Source organism: Herpailurus yagouaroundi, unplaced genomic scaffold (assembly GCF_014898765.1).
Source record: "Herpailurus yagouaroundi ecotype Mexico unplaced genomic scaffold, PumYag 140, whole genome shotgun sequence".
In the NCBI taxonomy this organism is placed as follows: Eukaryota; Metazoa; Chordata; class Mammalia; order Carnivora; family Felidae; genus Herpailurus; species Herpailurus yagouaroundi.
The window spans coordinates 128,714-143,347 of record NW_024412395.1 but is presented as its reverse complement, the minus strand read 5'-3'; the positions used below and the strand labels follow the sequence as shown (position 1 = coordinate 143,347).

The 14,634-nt window shown below is 41.9% G+C and overlaps 1 protein-coding gene across 1 annotated transcript; it reads right to left on the bottom strand.

Moving 5' to 3' along the window:
- Positions 1 to 2,837: 2,837 nt before the first annotated feature.
- On the bottom strand, positions 2,838 to 5,020 carry GPR148 (G protein-coupled receptor 148). Its single transcript, XM_040474637.1, is given in 4 exon segments — positions 2,838 to 2,980; positions 2,983 to 3,803; positions 3,805 to 3,901; positions 4,939 to 5,020. Coding segments are annotated over 4 exon segments (1,143 nt in total).
- Between the last annotated feature and the right edge of the window lie 9,614 nt (positions 5,021 to 14,634).

Below are 14,634 nucleotides of genomic sequence, written 5' to 3'. Positions count from 1 at the left end.
TAGCATGTGGTCAATTTTCTTAATAATTTCAGACGTTTAGATATCCTATATATTCTACAATTGTTGAGTGTCATATTTTAAATTTGTCCGTTGGGTCAAGCTTGTCAATTGTGTTGTTCAAAATTCAATATTCTTGTTTATTTTGCCTGCTTGGTCTACCAATTAAGGAGAAATGATCCCCAAATTCTTTATGAGGGTTGATTTATTCATTTCTCCTCATGACTTTATCAATTTTGCTCTGTTATTCTGTGTTATTCTGTGTTAGTTTTTTGTCCTGATAAACTGGGCCTCATATCATTATGCAATGAGCTTTTTTAGTAATGCTTTTCTTGCTTGAAAGTCTACTTTCTGTCTTCTGTTAGCTTACATTTAATGAGCATTTGCTTTCTGTATCTTTTTCTGTTCTTTTTACTTCCAGCTGTTCTCTGCTATTTATTCAGGGCTATCTTTTATAAATGACATATATCTGATTTAAAAGAAAACTGACAATATTGTCTACCCATCATCAAATTTTAGTCAATTTAAATGTATTGTTTTTGTACATTTAAACTAGTTGTTTGGATTCTATCATATTATTTTATGCTATTTTTCCTGACTTTTCTATATAGTTTTTCCTTTCTTGCTTTATTTTGGATGATTTCTGTTTTCTCTTACTCATTGTATTTGTTCCATAGATTTTTTTGAAAGCTTTCCTCTTTTTGCCTACTCTGTTAGTGGTTACCTTGGGTATTTTAACATACTTGCTTAACAAAGTCTTAGATTAATATTTCTACCCTCGGCCTGAAGACTGCTAGAACTTTGGAATGATTTGTGTGCAATTATACCATCCCATTCATATGATATTTTTGTATGATACTTTTTTTAACCCCCTAATTAGACATTTTTATTGCTTTCATACAGCCAACCAGACCATGACTGTTCAGATTTATGCACATAGATTTCAATGTTTATTCCTCACCATTTTTTTCATGCACCTCAAATCATCCATGTGGAATAATTTTCCATCTGCCAGAAATATATCCTCTAAAATTTCTTTAATGTGCACTGTTAAGAATAATGTCTTTTGGGTTTTGTGTTCTATAATGATTTTTATTTTGCTTTCTGAAAAGATTGTTTTCCCATGTGTAGAATTCCAGATCAACAGTTATTTCTCTCATTACATCAGACTTTTGCTGTTTTTGTCAGAAGTCAGCTGTCTTTTAAATTGTTATTCTTTTGTCTCTTATCTCTACCTGCTTTAAATAGCTTGTCTTTGTATTCAGTTCCCTGCAGTTTCACATGATGTGCTTCATGTGGATTATTTGTCATTTGTAGTATTTGTAACTAGTTAAGAGTTCTTGGGTCTGAGGTTTGATATCTTTCAAACATCTGAAAAATTATCAGATATTATGTCTTTAAGTATTTTCCTTTCCACGTTGTCTCTATTGTATTCTTAGATGTCAGTCTTTTCTATTCTAAATACAATGTCTCTTAATCTCTCATTTATATTTTTTTATTTCTTTGTCACTCTAGGCTGAATTTTAGATCATTTATTTAAACCTATCTTCCAGATTTCAAAATATCTCTTCAGTTGTGTCTAATATACTTTTTTTTGTATTGCATAAAAGATTTATTAACATAACTTCGGAGAGTTCAAAATTAGCTGTGATGAAGAATCTGCTGCATACTATACTTTTTAACCCATTTTAAATATAACCCATCTTTTCCAATTCTAATTATTATGTATATATTTTTATTTCTAGAAGTTCTATTTAATTTTTTTCCCTAATCTTCTCAGTTATTGTAAAATGTATTGCTCTTTATTCATATGCCCGTGTCATTTTTCATGTCTTAAAACATATTGAGAGGTACCTGGCTGCCTCAGTGAGTAGAACGTGTGACTCTTGGTCTCAGGGCCATGAGTTCAAGCCCCACACTGGGCATGGAGCCTACTTAAAAACAAACAAACAAACAAACATTGAACATTTTTGTATTAGCCAAGTGTCTGACAGTTCAAGGAGCTGGATGGAGTATACTGCTGCTATCTTTTTTCTTCTCACTTTCTTTCATGGTGCCTTATTCTTTTGTGTGCTTTTGTGAGTTTTGACTACATGCAATTTATTTTCTTTGGCATTCTTTTACCAGGGAAATTCTTTGAAGCATGAGCTGAAGCTCTAGTCCTGCAGAAGAGCCACATCAACCACAGTATGAGGTTTGTTGACCACAAAAATAATTTGAAACCTAGTTCTAGTCCTGTCTGAAGGGTAGCTTCTATTTAAGAATTCTTGAGGAATTTTCTTCCTCTTCTGCACAGCACCAATATCAAGGCAGTAAAGTCCTTGCTGTCTGTTAGTTGTCATATATCCTTGTTCTGAGACTATAATCGTTTGGGGTTCCAGCTTTATAGATGTCTTCATGACACTCCCTGGTATAGATGGGTCCTAGGTTTGCTCTCCTCCCTCCCACATCCTGAGAAGCTACCCAAATGGAGGTTCTTGGTCCCAGATTCAGCAAATCTGCTTGCTTACACTTCAGATTCAGATTACTTTCAGTAATCTTTTGGTTTCTGTGTGTTTGTCAGCAACATGCTTTGTCAGTGGCCTTGGAGGGTATGGGGGAAACCATTGGAAAGGCACAGATCTGGCCTCAGCTTCACTTTGATCAGAGCTCTGCTGAGTCATTTTACTTGCTTCAATTTTCAGGTAGGGCTTCAGTGAGAAGTTAGCTTTCTCTACTTAAAAACTTTTGAAATGTTGAATGCTGAGGTCATCTTAAATGTCCTGTTGCACAAGTATATTACAGTTCTCTGGAGTTGATGATAATTGAATGCTGATGCATCCAACATATAATTTTTAACCTCAGCTTGCCAAACTGTGAAATTTGTAGCTCTTAAAAATGGTGAAGATGTCACTGTGCCTCCTGGAGGAGAAGTGGCCCCCGACCATCCCCAACAGCTACCAGTAGTGGAGTGTATACAGGTATGGGAGCATGGCACGAGGAGCATCATAAGCACCTCGCTGTTGGCTGCCATGAGCCACACATGAGTTTTGGCATCAATGTGGTTGTACTTGGTTAGCATGATATCCAGGCAAAACACCATAACAGGGCTAACGTACAGTATGAGTAGCACTGTATGGATGAGCAGGGTGCCCATGGCCCAGGAATAGCCCTGGACCCAGATGCCTGAAGTCCTGGTCTCTGCATAGATCCTCCAGAAGCAGTAGGTGATGAGACCTGTGCATAGAAAGTGAATGCATAAAATGTAGGTGTGGGTAATAGTGACCAAGGGGCCACAGCCTGGCTCATTGCACAGGGTCAGCTGCAGGATGCATAAGGCCCCTTGTTTCTCTAAACTGGCATCTTGCTGCTTGCTAAGCCAAATGAGACATGTAGGGAAGAATTAGGCCAGCAGCCAGATGAGGGCCACCACTTTCTGGACAGCCTCACAGGACATGAAGGAGAAGTAGCACAAAGGATAAGCAACTGCCAGGTAGGTGTGCAGCATGGTGGCCATGAAAGACAGGATGGTGCTGGTGTAGGTAGCAAAGACAACATCTGTGAGAACACCACAGGTGATGTGGCACAGAGTCCAGCCACTCAAGTTGCTGGATGAGATAAGCATGTAGAACACAAGGTAGGCCGGATCTGAAAGCAGGATGTTAGCCAGCAGTAGGTAGTGGAGCTCTTGCCACAGCTTCTGGCTCTTCAGGATGGTTGCCAGCAGCAGGAGGCTCAGAGTCAGTGTGGCTGCAGCCAGCAGGCTTGAGGGAAGGAACAGCCAGCACAGCACGGAGACAGGCACCCTGAGGTCCCCAAAGTTTAGGAGGTGTTGCTGGCTAACGTGGCCTGCTGATGAGCTGGTCAGAGGCTGACCAGGCTGTTGTGTCCAGGGGGAAGGGTGCCAACTGAACCCCCAGGCTTCCTGGCAGGAATGGCAGGCTTTCTCACAGGTGGTTGGTTCTGTACCCGCCCAAGGTATAGATCTCCCCTGCAGGATCCTCATGGTGCTACTCCTCTGCAAAAATGTTGAGCTTGAGCAGGTCTTAGGGATGACTGTTTAACAAAAATAAAACAACAAAGCAAAATTCTGCTCATACAGGGCTTCCTACATTCATGCATAGCTGTCAGCTGTCCTGGCTGCATGTGTGTGGGCACATCTAAATGGATCAGCCTATTGCCATGATTCACTGGTCACTGATCTCTGATCTCTTGAGAAGTGTCCCCCATTTTGATGTCCTCCAAACCCATCTGGTTGGCTAGCAGGGAGTGTGCAATGAATGCTCACCACATTGGATTGAATTCAGTGGTCATAGGCAGTCCTATCTGAAGGGAAGGAGCAGCCATCTGGGAACTAGGATTTCTGGACTGGAACAGGCCTAGCTTCCGTTTGAGGCTGCACATGACAGGGCCTCAGGAAGTGGTACCAGGCTAGAGGGGCCTGGGTATGCTCACATAGGTGACCCTATGTGTGAATGTGTGTGTGTCCCACAACCCTTCTACACAGGACTCCACATGGGAGAGCATTCAGCTGCCCTCTTGTGGTGTCCCTGTGTGGCAAGACAGATACCCCACTTGGCAGAGGCTGCACAGATGCTAGAGGAAAGGGGCGGAAGGCAGGAGAGAGAAGAGGATGGGAGGTTCACAAGCAGCTGGGACATCACAGGTTATCCAGAAATGTATAGATGGTTATGTGCACTTGGTTGGGGCCCACAATGGGGTGGCCTGGGAAAGAACAAGGCATGCCCCAGTTCAGGTAAGCAGGCTTTCTGTTATTGAGATCCTGGCTTTGAAACCTTAGGAAGCTTTGCTCATCTCTCTACATTTGTTTCCTTATCTGTGAAATGTGAGTGCTTCCTATGCAGACCTCATGGAAATGCTGCAAAAACCTAGAGGTTCTAAGTAGTGCAATGTGTAGCCTGGGGTAAATGCTCAATACTAGAACACTAGCCCTTACCTTACCACACTCTCCAGAGGCTTGGGTCCTCTCTGCTCCACAGACCCCCTTGCCCTCACTGCAGAAGGAGTGCACTAAGTGCTTCATGCCCCTAGGACCCCCGCCCCATGCTGCTTGTGCCACACTCCTCCAGCCCCTCTCTGGCCCCACACCAGGCCCCAGCTTGACACCATACTGAGCCCGAGGAAGGAGCTGCTACAGAGCTGTTGACTTCCTGAGCACAGGCGGAATGTTCTTAAGATTAGAGGGAGACAAAAATTTCAGACATTGAGCCACAAGAATCCCAGCCTCACATCATGAATGTCACTTGGAACATATTCAGCAAGTGACACACCAGAGTCCTGCCTCATCCCTCAGCTAAGGGCCCTCTGACCTCACAGGCATTTGCTTTCTGCCTCCCTTCTCTTTCTCAGCAGTGTCATAAGCTGAAGACTTCAGAGGAAATCTGGCTTTGCCTCTTATGGTTAACTGTAGCCTTGGCTGAACTACTTTGCCCCCCTGGGTCTCCATGACCCCACTGGGGGCCCATGATGACAATACACCTGTCCTGGAGGCCTGCATCCAATTACACAGGTGCTGACAGTCACTGCCAAGTAGCTTCTTTCCTAAGAGTGCCCCATGGACAGAGCCTTGCCATAGAACATATCTGGGGTACAGGTAAGGGGAGACCCCCACTTAACTCCCACTCAACCCAGGGACCATGCCTTTCTTGAGGGTTTGTTACAGTATTTGAGGAGGAGCAGCAACTTCATCCTGAAGGTAGACTATGGTAAAGACTCTAAGGGTTGTTCTGACAAAGTACATCTCCCTCCTCCAGAAAATTTGCAATGCCAGAGAGCTAACCCTGCCTCCCTATCTCCTCTTCCAGGGCCTGTGCTCCCCAGGGGGTCACCCCTCAGACCTTAAGTGGCCCCAGGTCTGGGGAGGGAACAGAGCCCTGCCCTGCAGGTGTACTCTGAAGCCTGTATGCCTAGAGCTGGGCTGGAGGTAAGGCTGCCCCCTGCTGTCAGCCTTACAGATACCCTTGCCAGTCCCTGGTTGTCAGTCTTGCCCTCAGCAGGTGCTTGTCTTAGAATACAGATTCCCTGGGAGAGGGAAACCATTCAATGACAACCCTTCAGTAAAAATGTAACTGAAGGTTCAATCCTTCTGATAGCTGGTGACAGGCAACAGCTCCAGGGAAATGGAAGTTAGTAACTCCCATGATGAATGAGCTGGTAAGTGTAGTAAGGAGCCTGCCTTACTGTTGAAAATCATGCACCACCCAGGTTGCCCTTTCTGGAAAAATCCAGACTAGCATGGATGTGGGGTCTCTGGTATCAGCATTTCTCGAAGGTCAGTATTTGCTGACTGCTGTAGCGATGACATAGCACTGCCCCTTCTTGGTTAGTGACATCACCACCTTTAAATGCTCTATTCCCCTCCATTCTCTGATCTCAGTATGGGTCAGAACATGCCTGTCTGTACACGTTGTGGGTGCTATAGGAGACCACATACTGATACAGAGAAAATGAGCAGTACAGGTTAGCAAATCTACATGTCACTTTGGAAATAAAATCTTCACCATGTGTGGCATTTCAAAAGCCTCTGGCTCCTGGGACTGCCCTTGTCCAGGGGCCAGACAGAAGGCACCATCCAGGAAGCTGGAGATAAGCTGAAACTATGGAAAAGCTTGATGCAAATTCAAACTGCCAAGTGGACAGGCCCCCAAGTCCTGCCCCCCAAGGGAGAGAGAAACTAAGTGACTGCACACAGCCTCACTGTGGGGCACCTACTGCATGCAAGCACCAGCACATGACATCATGGGAACACTACACTGAATCAGCAAGACAGCTTCTAGGTGGGAAACTGAGACCAAAGGAGGTTAAGTGCCTTGCCATTGTGGGAAGGCTCAGGATGAGTACAAGCTGCCTTTCCCGAGACATGCAGAGTATTTATTGCTGCATCCCCCAGAGTTGGCAGCAGAACAGGAATTACTGTAGTGTTAGCATGAAGCTCAGGTGTGTCAGGGTGTGGGCAGTTGAAGTGGCAGAAGTAGCCCCAAGCAGAACCTCTACCTCACATAGCTGTTCCCATAGACAGCCAGCAGCCAGGACTCTCAAGTTGAAGGGAATGATCTAAACAAGAGCTCTTGGGCTCCTAGCAGCAACACTATGTCCCTCAGCAATAGGCAGTGTCACCTGACTGGGCTGCACAAATGAGGCCCTCATCGTCATATGCCTAGCTACAAGCCTCTGTGTCAGGGAGAAACAAAGGAAATTTACAGTTGTACCTACTGGGTGCCAGGTAATTTCATACACATTGTTTCACCTTTGGGATTCTTTTTGAGGGTGAGGAAATTGAGGCAGATGTGAGATGAAGGCATTTTCTCAAAGGCATCCAGAAAATAGATGGCAGAGCTCTGGTGTGTCTCACTCCACATCAAGTGTTGTTTCTTTCCATCCTTGCTCCATCAGTGTCCAGGACAGTCCTCTTGTCTCTACCGTCCTAGCAGGTATTGGTGCTGGACTCTTCACCACCATCACCATTTCCATCAGCATCTCAGTCAACACATCTTTTTTTTAATTTTTTAGATTATATTTTTGTTTTTTTGAGTATAGTTGACACACAATGTTACATTAGTTTCAGGTGTGCAACCTAGTGATTCAACAAGTCTATATGTCATGCTGTGCTCCCCACAAATATCACCACACAGCGCTGTTACAACACCCTTGACTATATTCTCTGTGGAAGCCTGTACCTCCCCTCACCTGTTTTGCACATTCCTCCACCCCCATCCCCTCTGGCAACCATCAGTTTGTTCTCTGTATTTATAGGTCTGGTTCTTTCTGTTTATTTGTTTATTCATTTTCAATCTACATATCTTCATCATCACCATTATTATCACCATGTCAGCATCACTGTCACCATCACATCGGTCTTATCCTTATTTCATCCCTGTTATCACTGTCCTCATCATCACATGATCATCACCAACATCACTGTCACCATAATCTTCCTCCTCAACAGTCTTACCATAACAGGATCACTAGCATAGCATCAACATGTTGCTCCTATTTTAAATAAAACTCTTCTCATTGCTCTTAAGATAATGACTAAGGTCTTTGTCCTAATACATGAGACCAAGGGCAGCCCATCCCTTGCCCCTCCCTCCATCTTCAGTCTGTTCTCCAGCTCACTTCCCTCCTTTCCATTCCTTAAAGAACATGTGACTCTTGCTGCCTGGAAACATTGTTACCCCTCTTCCTTATCAGCCAGTTATCAGTTTGAAGGACTTTTTTGGCAAATGTCTCCTGCCTGCTGGAATGGATCACAGCTATCTTCTTTATACTCATATATTTCCACCCCTGCTTTTTTTTTTTTTTTCTATTTACAACAATTTGTTTTAGTGTTTCCTTGTGTGAGTCACATCTAACTTTGTTATCAGAATCAGGTCCATAGAGGCTGTCCTGCTCACTAGCAGATCCTCAGTGCCTGTCACACAGAGAGGTCATGTAAATGCTAGGCTGAGGCTTAAAGTGGCTTGACCTGAAGGCCAGTTGCTGAGACAAGGAAAAGAGATGGGGTAGAAGTTCCAAATAAGGGACTCAGCTTGAGCAGAGCCAGGAAGATGAAGGACCCAACACTGCCAGGGCACTGCCTGTGGGCCACATGGGCTGTGGCAAGAAGGAGGAGGGGGGGAAGCAATGAACACTGCAGAGCAACAAGACAAAACTTACCTACTATGAGGACAGAGCTGACATCCAGATGGACAATGGGCTGGAGGAGGCCTGGAGGCAGAGTGAGATTTCTTTGTGATGGACCAGATGTGTAGAAGAGGAATACTTTTGCAAAGACAGGTCCTAAGTTGACCGTTCCATTGGTAGATATGCCACTTTTTAAGAACTGTCCCTGAAATCCTAGAGGCCTTCACCATACTGACATCTTTAGAATTAGCAAATTTTCAGAGTACCTGCTGGCTTAGTAGAGCATGCAACTCTTGATCCCAGGATCTTGAGTTCAAGCCCCACATTGAGTGTATAGCATACTTAAAAGAAAAATTATATATACATATAAAATATTTATAAATATATACAAATATATACATATATATATATATATATAGCAGAGTTTCAATCCATAATCAAGTAATATTGGAATGTCATCTGCATCTCCTGGTTAAACCTAGATTTTAAAAATAAAAAATATATACTGATGAAATATAAATTAAAACTCTGATAGCTCCCACAGGCCCTACTATTCTCTCCATCTCCTGTGTTCGGTTGTTGGCCTTGTTCTCTACCACACCGAGCTCCCTGAATGCAAGGCCACAGCTTATTTGCATTCATCCCCTTTCGGATGGTGTTTCCAGGTCAGCACTCCTACCTGGTAAATCTTAGGATAATAAATAAATGGATGATAACACCTGGAGCCTGGCTGGGGTAGCTGGGGCAGAAAGACCATAGTGTTTGGTCCTCATTACCTGTATGCAAACCTGAGTGTCTCTTGGTCTTCAGGGCTGGCCCAGGTCTCACCTTCTACACACACTAGGGTGTCCATAACCTTTCTCCACATTGTAGTCAGAGAAACTTTTTTTTTTAATTTTTTAAATTTTTATTTATTTTTGAGAGAGAGAGAGAGAGAGGGCATGTGTAAGTGAGTGGGGGAGGGGCAGACAGGGAAGCAAAGGACCCAAAGCAGGCTCTGTGCTGAGAGTGGGGCTCAAAACCAACTGTGAGATCATGACCTGAAGTTGGGCGCTTAGCCAACTGAGCCACACAGGCAACCCCAGAGGAACTTTTTATTCATGCAGTCACTGAGGCAGTAAGTAAAGATTATTTTACTGTATTTTAGCATGAAAAGCCTCTTTAACTGTACATATAATTCTTACCATCTCATTTACCCCCTCCTGAAGTCCAAAAAGGCCCCATAAAGACTGGAAAATCATTCTCACTTCTGTCCCAGCTGAAGAAGTATTGGGACTGTGCCTCCCTGTGCAGCAGCTGCCCACAAGCCTCCCAGCCTTGTACACTCTGCCCTGCCCTCACCTGGTGCTCTCCTCCATAGCCAATTCCTTGGTTTCTTCTTGTCTCTTCTGTGGAGGCTGCTCCTTCCCATCTTCTGTAGACTCAGGCCCTCTCCTCACCTCACCCTGCTACTACTTAGGATTCATTTTGTTCATTTATTTAATTCTAAAAGTTAATATATAACACTATGTTCTTTTATTATCATTGTGAGCTATTTTAAATATATTGAAAAATGCAGAGAGGAACTAACAAATGTTCATGGGCCTACTATCCAGAATTAACAAATGTTTGTATTTTGCCATATTTGCTTCCAATAATTTTATATACTGTTTTAATGTTATATATATATATATATACATAGATATATAAAATATAAAATATTGTATATTTTATATGCAATATATACATGTGTAGCATATAAGTATAAAAAAACATTACACACATGGCTTACAGCTGCCTTTGTCACTATCCTCTGGCCTGCTCCCTCTCCTACCTCCCCAGGGGGAAGCCTCCATCCCAAATTTAGTCTATATTCCTCCTACCCATGCGTTTGAACTTTCAATGCAAATACACGGTTCCCAAATCATATATAGTATTGGTGTTCATGTTTGGTGTTGAACTATGATTAATTCCACTATGGCCTTTTTTTACTCAATATTATACCTTGTAAGCCAGTGTTTTTCTTACACAGATTGTTCATTCTATGAAAATGCCCTACACACATGCACCCCAATGTTTACAGCAGTGCTATCGACAATAGCCACAGTATGGAAAGAGCCCAAATGAGCCATCGATGGATGAATGAGTAAAGAAGATGCAGTATATATATACATATATGCAATGGAGTATTACTCAGCAATCAAAATGAATGAAATTTTGCCATTTGCAACTATATGGATGGAACTAGAGGGTATTATGCTAAGTGAAATTAGTCAGAGAAAGGCAAATATCATATGATTTCACTCATATGCAGAATTTAAGATACAAAACAGATGAACATAAGGGAAGGGAAGCAAAAATAATATAAAAACAAGGAGGGGGACAAAACATAAGAGACTCTTAAATACAGAGAACAAACAGAATTGCTGGAGGGGTTGTGGGTGGGGGGATGTGCTAAATGGGCAAGGGACATTAAGGAAGACACTTGTTGGGATGAGTACTGGATGTTATATGCAGGGGATGCATCACTGGATTCTACTCTTGAAATCATTATTAGACTATATGCTAACTAAATTGGATGGAAAGAAAGAAAGAAAGAAAATGAAAGAAAACGAAAATTTGCAAAATGAAAATGAAAGAAAGAAAGAAAGAGAAAATGCCTTACCGCATTTCATTCTCTGTTTATACCACCACTCTATATCCTTTACCTATTGATGGATATTTATGTTATCTCCAATATAAGCAGAGCAGTGATGAGGATGCTGGATTGAGTCTGTTATGTGCATACATGATGTTTCTCTAGTAGCAATAATGATCAACCATAAGAAATCATACATTCATCAGAATTTTCCTTTGGCAGGCAACATGTAGGCAGATATGTACCCCAAGAAATGGAGAATACCACTATGCACACAGTCCTGTCTCAGCCCTGAGCACCCACGGAAGAAAAGACATACAGAGGTCACATGGAGGGGAAAATGCACATGAATTCCAGTGGAGCAAACTCTTCTCAGCCCTGCCTTCCATGGCTGGGAGGGGAAGGTCATTATAGGGTCCTTGGATGCAATATTCCAGCTGCAAGCCATTGCTCCACAATGAGGCTGTGTCACAGACACCAGAACACAGCCTCTGCCTCTAGGAAGCTTGTTGTAATACAGCAAGAGGGTGGGAAAAGGACACTGCACACACAGGACAGAACAGGGGAAGACAATGTTTTTAAAACTCCCCACAAAGATGCAGCAAAGGCAGTCCTAAGAGGAAAATACATTGCAAGCCAGACCTATCTTAAGAAATAAGAAAAATCCCAGATACAAAATCTAACAGCACACCTAAAGGAACTAGAAGCAGAACAACAAAGAAATGCCAAGGCCAGCAGAAGAGAATAAAGATCAGAGCAGAAATAAACAATATAGAATCCAAAAAAACCAGAACAGGTCAATGAAACTAAGAGCTGATTTTTTTGAAAAGATAACAAAATTGATAACCCCCTAGACAGACTTCTCAAAAAGAAAAGAGAGAGGACCCATATAGAGAAACCCACAAATGAAAATGAAAATTAATCCTTCAGAAATACAAACAATTATCAGAGAATACTATGAAAAATTATATGCCAACAAAATGGACAACGTGGAAGAAATGGACAAATTCCTAGACACCTACACAATACCAAAATTCAAATGGGAAGTAATAGAAAATTTGAACAGACTCATAACTAGTGAAGAAACTGAAACTCTCCCAACAAATAAGAGTCCTGGGCCAGCTGGTTTCCCAGGGGAATTCTACCAGACATTTAAAGCAGAGTTAATACCTATCTGTCTAAAGCTGTTCCAAAAAATAGAAACAGAAGGAAAACTTCAGGACTCATTCTATGAAGCCAGCATTACTGTGATTCCCAAGCCAGAGACCCCACCAAAAAGGAGAATTACAGGCCAATTTCCCTGATGAACATGGATGCAAAAATTCTCAAGATACTAGCAAAACAAATTCAACAGCATATAAAAAGAATTATTCACCATGATCAAGTGGGATTCATCCTGGGCTGCAGGACTGGTTCAATATTCACAAATCAATCAATGTGATATGTCACATTAATAAAAAAGGATAAGAACCATATGTTCCTGTCAATAGATCCAGAAAAGCATTTGATGAATTACAGCATCCTTTCTTAATAAAAACCCTCAAGAAAGTCGGGATAGAAGGAACATACCTAAACATCATAAAAGCCATATATGAAAAGGCCACAGCTAATATCATCCTCAATGGGGAAAAACCAAGGCTTTCCCCCTGAGATCAGCAACATGACAGGGATGTCCACTCTCACCATTGTTGCTTAACATAGTGTTGGGAGTCCTAGCATCAGCAATCAGACAACAAAATGAAATAAAAAGCATCAAAATTGGCAAAGAAGTCAAACTTTCACTTTTTGCAGATGACATGATTACACAGAAAACCTGAAAGACTCCACCAAAAGGCTGCTAGAACTAATACGTGAATTCAGCAAAGTTGCAGGGTACAAAAATCAGTGTACAAAAATCAGTTGCATTTCTATACACCAATAATGAAGCAACAGAAAGAGAAATAAATAAACTGATCCTTTAGTTTACAATTGCACCAAGAACTATCAAATAACTAGGAATAAACCTAACCAAAGATGTAAAAGATCTATCTGCTGAAAACTATAGAAAACCTATGAAGGAAATTGATTAAGACACAAAGAAATGGAAAACATTCCATGCTCCTGAATTGGAAGAATAAATATTGTTACAATGTCAATGCTACCCAAAGCAATCCACACATTCAATGCAATCCCAGTCAAAATTGCACCAGCATTCTTCTCAAAGCCAGAACAAACAATCCTAAAATGTGCATGGAACCACAAAAGACCCTGAATAGCCAAAGTAATGTTGAAAAAGAAAACCAAATCAGGAGCATCACCATTCCGGATTTTAGCCCCTACTACAAAGCTGTAGTCATCAAGACAGTATGGTAATGGCACAAAAACAGACATATAGACCATAGAGAACCCAGAATTGGACCCACAAATATAGGGCCAACTAATCTTTGACAAAGTAAGAAAGAGTATCCAAGGAAACAAAGACAATCTCTTTAGCAAATGGTGCTGGGAGAACTGGACAGCAACATGCAGAAGAATGAAACTAGACCACTTTCTTACACCATACACAAAAACAAACTCAAAATGGATGAAAGACCTAAATGTGAGACAAGAAACCATCAAAACCCTAGAGGAGAAAGCAGGCAACAACTTCTTTGACCTCAGCCACAGCAATTTCTTTCTTGACACATCTCCAAAGGCAAGGGAATTAAAAGCAAAAATGAACTATTGGGACCTCATCAAGATAAAAACCTTCTGCACTGCAAAGGAAACAATCAACAAAACTAAAAGGCAACCGATGGAATGGGAAAATATATTTGCAAATGACATATAGGATAAAGGGTCAGTACCCAAAATTCATAAAGAACTTACTAATGTCAACACCCAAAAAACAAATAATCCAATGAAGAAATGGGCAGAAGACATGGATAGACACTTTTCCAAAGAAGACATCCAGATGGCTAACAGACACATGAATAGATGCTCATCATCTTCATCAGGGAAATACAAATCAAAACCACACTGAGATACCACCTCATACAGGTCAGAGTGGCTAAAATTAACAACTGAGGAAACAACAAATGCTGGCAAAGATGTGGAGAAACGGGAACCCTCTTGCACTGTTGGTGGGAATGCAAACTGGTGCAGCCGCTCTGGAAAACAGTGTGGAGGTTCCTCAAAAAAATTAAAAATAGAACTACCGTACAAGTCAGCAATAGCACTATTGGCAATTTATCCAAAGGATACAGGAGTGCTGATTCATAGGGGCACACGTACCAGAATGTTTATAGCAGCACTTTCAACAATAGCCAAATTATGGAAAGAACATAAATGTCCATCAACTGACGGATGGATAAGGAAGATGTGGTTTATATATACAATGGAATACTCCTTGGCAATGAGAAAGAATGAAATCATGCCAT